Source organism: Melampsora larici-populina (assembly GCF_000204055.1).
Source record: "Melampsora larici-populina 98AG31 unplaced genomic scaffold MELLAscaffold_42, whole genome shotgun sequence".
NCBI classification, from domain to species: domain Eukaryota; kingdom Fungi; phylum Basidiomycota; class Pucciniomycetes; order Pucciniales; family Melampsoraceae; genus Melampsora; species Melampsora laricis-populina.
In genome coordinates, this window is record NW_006768806.1 from 734,992 (window position 1) to 744,628 (window position 9,637).

At 43.0% G+C, this 9,637-nt stretch overlaps 1 protein-coding gene across 1 annotated transcript; it reads left to right on the forward strand.

Moving 5' to 3' along the window:
* Positions 1–6,632: 6,632 nt before the first annotated feature.
* MELLADRAFT_91468 (uncharacterized protein) lies at positions 6,633–7,400 on the forward strand (the record flags this gene model as incomplete). Its single annotated transcript, XM_007414277.1, has 1 exon — positions 6,633–7,400. One exon carries the CDS (start codon positions 6,633–6,635, stop codon positions 7,398–7,400), a length of 768 nt encoding a protein of 255 aa, XP_007414339.1.
* Positions 7,401–9,637: the final 2,237 nt, after the last annotated feature.

Below are 9,637 nucleotides of genomic sequence, written 5' to 3' on the forward strand. Positions count from 1 at the left end.
CAAGGCACTTGGATGACAGCGAAGGAAGTCAAGGCTGCGAAAGGTTGGGCTGATGATAATCCTGAATGGATTAAAATGGAAAAGGTAGCCTTCGGTAAGCAATCATGCTGGATCTATGCATGTTTCCCTTATGTGTTGTTCTAATGTCTTTTCTCGCATTCTTCTTAGCATCTATCTTGAAGAAGTGTAGATACTTCGTGGAACTGGAGCCCGTCTTTGGAACCCGACATGCTAATGTCAGACTCGCTGCCGCGCACGGTTTACCTGCACCTACTCAAAACCTTGAAAGCGAAGTTCAAATGGAGCGTGATTCTGTTATGGTCAAGGCTTCTACGAGATCAGGTGTGCTTATTATTATAACGAGATTGAAGCATGAGGTTACAACAAGGATGGCACGCGCACAGAACTATGGCGGTGAGGTTGTACTCAATATAAGCATATCCCCAGTATAGGGATCATAACACTACCTCCCCCTTTACGTCTCCCGCTCCCTCTTGCTGAGCTGACGTCTTTCCCCGGGCTAGCGTTAAAAAACCCACGTGGGGAAAAAGCATTGCCCTCAACGTACTCTCCGTGTCCTTTTGTATTTAGTCTCAGCTCTTGGGTATTTGATGTTAAACCTATCCACTACATCTTGCGCATTACCTAAATTCTCGGCCGGTTCCCATGAGTCCTCCTCTGGGCCATATCCCTTCCAGCTGACTAGATATTCAATTTTTGACCCTCTTTTCCTCTTGTTGATTATATCACTAACTTCGAATTCTTCTTCTTCTTCAACTATGATTGGTGCCGGTGGAGGTTGAAGTTGCCCACTGATGACACTTGCTTTGTATGGTCGTAGTAGGCCTACAGAGAACACTGGATGTACTCGCTTCATTGAAAGAGGTAGAATCAGTTTATAGGCATTTTTTGATATTCGATGAGAAATTTCGAAAGGTCCTAGCCATTTATGTGCAAACTTTGCACTTGGTCGCGTTGTTGAGATGTGTCTCGAATCCAGCCAAACTTTTGATCCTACTTCCCAATCGGGGGACTCTTGTGTTTTCTTATCGTAGTTTGCCTTAAACGGTGATATGCCTGTTGATGTGTGCGGACTGTTATTGTATGAAAATTCTGCCATGTCAATCAGGTTAGCCCAGTTATCTTGCTTATACGTAACAAAGTGACGAAGGTACTGTTCGATAGCCTTATTTGCTACCTCGGATTGGCCGTCCGTTTGAGGATGATACGCCGTCGAAGCCTGTGTCACTATGCCTAACTGTTTATTCAGTTCCTTTGTTATCTTAGATATGAAAACGTTACCCCTATCCGATGTAATAGACTTCGGGGTCCCGTGGTATTTCCATACGTATTTGATCATTAGTTTTGCTAGCTCTTCGGAAGTCATTGTTGTTGTGCAAGGAATGAAATGGCACATCTTAGTCAAGCGGTTGACAACTGTAAGGATACAATCTTTCCCTTCAGATATGGGTAGGTCAGTAATAAGATCGTAACAGATATCAGTCCAGGGACCAGCTGGTATGGGCAGTGGTTGTAGGCTTCCAAAAGGTTTAGTCGTCCTTGGCTTCACTCTCTGACAGGAATGACACCCGTCGACGTACGCATTCACGAATACTCTCATCGACGGCCAGTGATACTGCCTCTTCACCAATTGTAGGGACTTTAAACGGCCTGGATGGCCTGCTAAGACACTATCATGTCTTGATTTCATAATCTTGAGCTTAATGTCTTCATTGTCCGGTACTTCTATCAGGCCCTTAAAATAGAGCACTCCGTCCACTAACGCATGGTCCTCGTATGAATGATCTGGACTCTTCAAGCAGTTTTCCATTATCCGCATAAGACGTTCATCTTCCTTTGATTTATTTCTGATTTCCTCAATGATTAAGGTGTCATCCCAAACTTGAGGTACTTCTGCTTCTTCCAGTTCGAAAACTTCTTCAGCTTCTTTATAATCTGATTCTCCATAATCTGCAACCTCCTCACAATCCTCAAACCATTCATTTATGTCACTTTTGTCAATCAACCAACTCTCACTGCCAGCATTAAATAGGTTCCCTGGTCGGAACATGACCTAGGCTGGGAATATCATTGAGAGAAGAATGGAGCATCAAATCATCTTGCACTGCACATCTGAGCCATAAAGCATACACTACATATGTGCAAACATCTGAATAAATCCTTAGCTATCAGCTACATACAGGTCCGCTCAGTTATCTGCTCATCTAGATAAGAAAATCATGTGTAATACATGCTGTAACTTTGTTCAGATTGAGACACACATTTCAAAATATTGACTACATATATCACAATGGCTACTCAGGAAATATTGATGGAACTGTGTAACAGTAGCAGAATGGGAATCTGATCACTAGGACCCATATTCCCATCTGGGAACCTCTTTAATGCTGGCAGTGTCTCCGCCGCTTCTAGTTCCGAGATGAAAGTGTCGCTAGGCAGGTTACTTGGCTTCAATAATTGGCCAAAGGTCAGTTTACACTCTTCATCAGGCTTCAAGTCGGGTCTCCGAGACAACGCGTCAGGTTTCGCTGATTTCTTTCCGGGACGGAACCGTATTTCGAAATCGAAACATCCCAGGATCTCAGCCCAGCGCGCTTGTCTACGGGTTAACTCTTTGGTGGTCATCAGTGATTCCAGATTCTTGTGGTCGGTGTAAACCACAACATTTAGTCGGTGTGGATTTCCCTCAAGGTAATGTCGCCATTCTTTGAATGACGCGACGACAGCCAGTAGCTCCTTGTCAAAAATCTCATAATTTCTTTCTGCTTGTATGAGAGAACGAGATAGAAAGGCCACTGGGTGTAACTCATTATCGTCTTCTGAGACCTGTGAAAGTACGGCTCCCAATGCGTAGTCCGAACAGTCGCACTCCAGTATAAATTGTTTATACGGGTCGGCTATTTTGAGTACCGGGGCGGTAGTGAATGCTTCTTTCAAGTCCTGAAAAGCTTTTTCCCTCGCGGTTGTCCATTCAAATGTGACGTCCTTCTGTGTTAAGTCGTGTAAAGGTCTTGCAATTTGAGAGAAATCGGCTATGAATCTTCGATAGAAGTTCGCAAAACCAATAAACTGCTGTATGTCACCCACGTTCTTGGGAGTTGGCCACGCTGTTACGGCCTCGACTTTAGACTTATCCATGGATATCTTGTTATAAGACAATCTTAGACCTAGGTAAGATATTTCCTTTTGACCAAATTTACATTTTTCAGGTTTAAGCCATACGTTTTGACGCCTTAAAGTATCCAATGCATCCTTAACCGCTTTCTCGTGATCTTCTCCTGGCTTAGTGTAGATTAGTATGTCGTCTAAGAATGCAGCCATGTCTCTACCAATACGGTCCTTGAAGATGTCCTGTACGAAGTACTGGAAGTAACCCGGCGCTCCTGTGGGTCCAAACGGCATGGTACGTGGTTCAAATTGACCAGCCTTGCAGATGAACGCTAACTTAGCCTCGTCTCCTTCTCTAACCCTTAAATTATTATACCCATTCCTCATATCCAATGCAGTGTATCTATCAGCGTTGAGTAGGCTGTTGACCAGTTCCATGGTCAAAGGTAACGGATATTTGTTCTTAACAGTGAGTGCGTTTAGTTTTCTGTAGTCAAAACATGGCCTTAACTTCCCATCTTTCTTGCCCGTAAATAGTACAGGTGCGGCCCAAGGAGATGTGGTGCGTCGGATTGTACCATTGCTTAAACCTTCTGCTAACATCTCTTCCAACACCTCGTTCTCTGCAGGTGACAGTGGTATAGCTCGACTGGCCTGAGGTGTTGCTCCCGGGATCAAGTCCACACAGAAATCGTATGGTCTGTGTGGTGGTAGGACATTAGATTTGGATTTTTCAAACATTTCCAGGTAGTCGTGATACTCCTTTGGTACTAAATCAGCAGCTGATAATTTGGGCTTCGTTTCTTGATCCTGAGACGCCAGTCGTGCCGAAATGTTTCATGAGGCTTTTGCTGCGTCTAGATGAGGGGTTGCTAGGATCTTGGGTCGAGGCAGGTAAGTTCGTCCTTTAGCGGTGGTCATGGTCAAGTTGCTCGGATTCGTGTGCTGGTGGCTGAACTGTCTGGAAAAACACTGCTTGCTAGCCGCTTCTTTTACTTTAATCTTTGAAGAACTATCGAACTTCCGTTGCGGGGGTGTTAGCGTATCTGTTTGGATACACACCCCCTCGTCGTTTTTCCTAGCTTTCCCTTGGTTCTCCACTATGGGTTCGTCCAGGGATTTTTTCGGATTCGACGAAGCCTCCATAGAGGCTGCAACTTGGGGTTCGATGGGCTCTGGTACGTCTGTTTCGTCGGGTATGTCGTTCTTCTGTTTGGATCTAAAATCTGGGAGAGGATCCTGATTGCTTCTTTTTTCTTTGAAAACAGTTGAAAAAATGCTATCAAACTCACATTGCGGGGGTGTTAATGTATCCACTGGGATACACACCCCCTTGCCATCATTCCTAGCTTTCTCCAGGTGTTCCAGTTGAACAATCCCCGGAGGGTTTTTCGGTGATGTCAAGGTCGTCTCGACGACCGCAATTTCATTTTCCTTCAACAATGTCCTTTTCTTCCAATCAATTAATTTATGATGTGCGCATATCCACTCAATTCCAATAATGCAGTCGATGGAGTCCTTGATGGGTGATATTAAAAAGGTCGAGGGCGTTCTTCTTCCATTAATGCTGACTATGTGATGTCCTACCTCGGTGATAAAGGATTGAGATCCGTTGAAGCCGGTGACTGGCTTGGGTTGATCTAACTTGGTGGTCGATATGTTGGTGCGTCTAACAAAGGCTTCATTCATGACATCATGTGTGGCTCCTGAGTCAAACATGGCTCTTGCAAAATAGGTTGCTTCTTGGGATGGGTCAATTATAGGGATAGTGGCAAAAATACGATTTTCTTTCATTGCAATTGTTTGAATATCTATTTCAATGGCTCCTAAATCTATAACTAACTCATCATGCCTTAAGCCCGGGGTAGGAACAACCTTCATCCCCGAGCTACGCCATTTTTTGACTCTTCAGCTCTTCCACTTTCCTTCCCACTATCTTCAACATTTAATTCAGTAGTACTAACTTTTGCTCCTCTTCCTCCCCTAAATTTTCCTCTCCATCTTCCTCTAAAACCCCCACCACACTCTCTTGCTCTATGACCTGATTTTCCACACTTGAAACAGAGTTCACTATCCCATCTACGCTGGTATTCTTCATTTGAAATATTAAATCTGTAAGCCGAACAATCCATAGCATTGGGATCTACTGATGATTCTTTAACATCATTTAAACTAGTATCATCTGATCTTTTGTGTAAAATATTGTCTATCTTAATTGCTAGTTCTGATATTTGCTCTAATTTTTCAAATTTATCTCTAACCATTTGCACCTGTATCTCCCGCTTCAAACCCTGTTGAAATTGAGTAATCAATACGGGTTCGGGCCATTTAACGATGAGAGCAAGATTATTGAATGCCAGTGAGTACGCTAAGACGGTGTTGGTTTGTTTCAAGGCTCGAATTCCTTGTTCAGCTTTCGCTACACGTTCGGAATCAAAAAATGTGGCCTCAAAAGATTGACTAAATCCGTCCCAGGTGAGATCATTTGCTTCGTTACTCATCAACTTCTTCGTAAACGGCTTTGCCCACTCGCCACCTTTGCCCGTCATATAGGACAATGTCCATCCTATTTTAGTACGGTCGTCAGGGAATTGGGTCGGGTTCATTAATATGTACAACCCAACTTGATTTGCAATTATTTTGGCTTTGCTACCCCTCGCACCGTCAAACTTGTCGGGTGTCGCTACTTTTGGTGTTTTAGCGACAGCAGCTTGATAAACGGGCTGCGGAGGGGGGCTTTGAACGTTGACAGGGCTAGGTTGAGTCGACGCTGAAGTTGCTGCACGTAGTTCCGCTAACTCTCTTTCAGCATTCTGACGTAGTCGAGACTCTTCCGCTAATCTCAGATCCAGGTTCGCTAATCTAGCTAGGACTTCCGCCAATGGATCTGCTGGGTTCGGTGGCTGTTCCATTGATCCATCCATAATTCCTTCTTCAGCCTCCGGTGATACAGCTGTCTCGAAGCCGGTGGTATGTGTTGGAGTAGGGCTGGGGGATCGACTTCCCGGGATAGTAAAGTTGGGTGTTGTGAACTAGATTAGGTTGAATAAGGTTTGTTCGGGTTAATTGTTTCTGATGATCTTCGAATATCTAATTGAATCCCTTTAATCTGGTCAGATCTGGTCGGAGTTTGAGGGGATTTAAGGTTCTAATCTTCTTCCTTCTAACTTTAATTTTCTAATTTTAACTTTCTTGAGTCTTTGTTTCAACTTTCTTTAATTTAACTTCTTAACTTCTGATATTCGTTCTTCTTACTTCTCCTGATGTCGTATGTGATTTAAGATGCTTCAATATGTTATGGTCAAGGCTTCTACAAGATCAGGTGTGCTTATTATTATAACAAGATTGAAGCATGAGGTTACAACAAGGATGGCACGCGCACAGAACTATGGCGGTGAGGTTGTACTCAATATAAGCATATCCCCAGTATAGGGATCATAACAGATTCAAGAGAACATTCAGTTAATTCAAATGTAGTTTATGAGGAGCTTCAAAGCCGTTCTATGCAAGAGGCTTTATCAACAAATGCTGTGGAAGATGGTTTAAACAGTAGTTCCGAAGAGCCAACTATGGAAGACTTCATGAATGTCTTGAATGACAACGATGAAATTCCAGATGACGGTCAAATCCCTTACACACCCACCCCGTTCCGACCAAGAGATTCTTTTCAAGCCCAATCTGAGACTCAAACGACCTCTTCATCACTCAAGCGCACAGGTTCTAGAAACTCAGTTGACTCTACTAGCGTTGGGACCTTCAGCAAAAGAAGCCGAACTTCTGGTTCGGCGTCTTCAATCCAGGCTCTCTTACAAGGAAATCAATTCGGATCAACCCCTCTACAAGCAAGTTCAAATGTCCGAGCGGATCCAAACCTCAATACTTTGGAGCAACAAGCTTTTTTTAAACATGGTCAAAGTATGGAACGTTTGGCTCAGGTAGTTGAAAACATGGGTAGCTCTATTTGTGGACAACAACCGAAACAAACCGAGTTCAGCCCTGAAGAAGCAAAAAAAAAATCTCAGATTGAACTGGAATTGGTTGATGTGAAGTTAAGCAGTGATAAGTTTGATTTAGACTCGCGAAAGGAAAAACATTCACTTGAGATGAAGCAAATGAAAGCTGAATATGAACATCAACAAGTGGCACGAAATGCTCATCTGATTAGTACCTTGATGAAAGATCATAACCTCAGCCTTCAGGACGCAATGCTCGCTGCGCAACACGCACAATCAATGATGCAATCGAGTTCAGCTTCAGGCTCAGGTGTTTGACAAAAGAGTTATATCTCTTGTACTTTCTTTTTGGACTGCCTCAAAACTTCATCTCTTTAAAAAAATTCTCTTGTACTTTCTTTTCGTCAAAACTTCAACTCTTTAAAAAAAATTAAAACCTCTCTCAAATCAAAATAAAAAATTATCTTGTTTTACATTTCTTTTTTTTATATCTATAATGATTCCTCTTAGTATTAAATAGGTCCCATTTGTCTCGCTCTGGCTTGTTTGCACTCAATCTGAAATCTGTTATTTTGAAATCAATTTTTATTATTTGCCACTTTCGAAATGAATCAAATAGATACTTTATTTGAAAATAACATAAAAGGAGAATACATAAAAAAAAAAACTTCAAACAAAAAAAGTGAGCACTTAAGTAAGAAAAAGCCACCACAACGGGTTCACCCAAACTAAGGTATGTAATAAAATAAATATCTTAATGATTTTGTCTGGTCATTAAGAATTCAGCAAAAAGATCATCTCTTTGACGTGTATCACGCTCTGTTCTTAAAATTGAATTGTCATTATCAAAATTTGGGGCACCCGGAGGTGTATTTCGACGGCGCGGTTGGTAATCGAGAGCTTCGTCTAACGTCCCCAGTACACCAGACCAGTCCTCTTTGATAGAGATGAGGAAGTTATGTATGATCAAACATACTTCGATCCACTGGTTAGCTTGCAATGCAGTCAAGGCGTCCTTGATGACTAATCTAAGTTCTTTTAAAGATTGAAATCTGCCTTTCAACATTCCGTTACAATGTTCAATGATAACCCGCAACACACTGATTGCTTTATTGAAAGCGTCTTCATCAGATCGAAGGCTGTGACCAGCACATCGTTTGAGACAAGGAATCACCACATCGGATACCGTATACGCGGAGTCGGCTAGTATATACTCATCTTTTTCAAAATAAAGGTTGGGATTTTCGTACAACTAAATAGATGCAAAATGGGAATGTGATTAGTAAGACTGTGAATTGATGAGTTACGTTGACGAGACAGACCTTTGAAGACCGGAACACACGCTGATCGTGCACACTACCACACCACCCCAATTCGTAATAAGTCACCCTCCGATGAATATCACATACCAGCATTATGTTGTACGCATAGAAGTTCTTCCGGGTATAATAATCTTCAGGTGTCACCCGAGGAGCTGAAGCCAGGGCAATCAGGGTACCATCTACAAATCCCACGCAGTCTTTGAAGAAAGTCATCGACGCAGTTTCTTCTTTCAGAGCCAAGCGTTCTTGAGGAGTTGGCCACCGCATGTACTGGTCTTTCAAACTGAGAACGGCATGGATGAACCGTTTCGTCCAATTTTGCACGCTTCCTTCTGTGGATAGAAGTGAAGCAAAAATGAAGCGGGAAAATCTTAAGTACAAATAGAAATTACAATTCAATCTTACCTGAGCAATTGAACATCCTGGCCAGATGGAAATGGTCTCCACCATTTCCTCCAGTTCCTAAGTTTGCAAGTGCCACCAACGTCTGCCACCAAACAGGAGCCTGCTTCATGTTCGAGTTGTTATGAAATACAGGATTATCCTCAATTAAATCAATCAGCTTATTAAAAGCTAACTTTGACATTCGGGCCTGAAAAGAAACCTCACTAAGCAGGTGAAATACAAGTCACATTTAAAAATGAAGATCTGTCACTTACGAGCTTGATGAAGCCATCGCCACCTTCAATCAGCACTTGAGAGAACCAGGCATTTCGGAGTTCCTTACGACCACGAGGGATCCTGTTTGAAACGAATCGCTTATTATTTAAGATCGTGAGTGCTTCATCTAGGACTTCAAGATCTGAAATAGCCTGTCTTCGCAGATGATATCCCCAGCGAAGGAGGTTATAGTTTTGATCCAAAGCAGGTATCAACTCGAGAATACCGACAAGAGTTACGAGAGCGGTTTTTTTTTATCATCGTCTGTGATCGATTGGCGAAAGAGCGCTAGGGCGTGAAGCATCCGGAATAGGAAGTGGGCGCCAGCGATATCGACTCCAAAGTTGGCTAGAAGGGGTAGGTTGTTGTCTCGCAGGGCTTTGCGTGCGTGACGTTCCACTTGAATTGACCGTCTGAGGGATTGCTTGCGATGGAAACGGGGCATGGAGTTGGTGCTGAGGAGTTCGCAGGGTTGGAGTTAGATGAGGTGAATCTGGCTGACGGAGGATTCAAAGCTGAACTCGTGCCCGGGCACGTGCCCAGAAGTCCAGAGTACAGATTTACCGCCAAAAA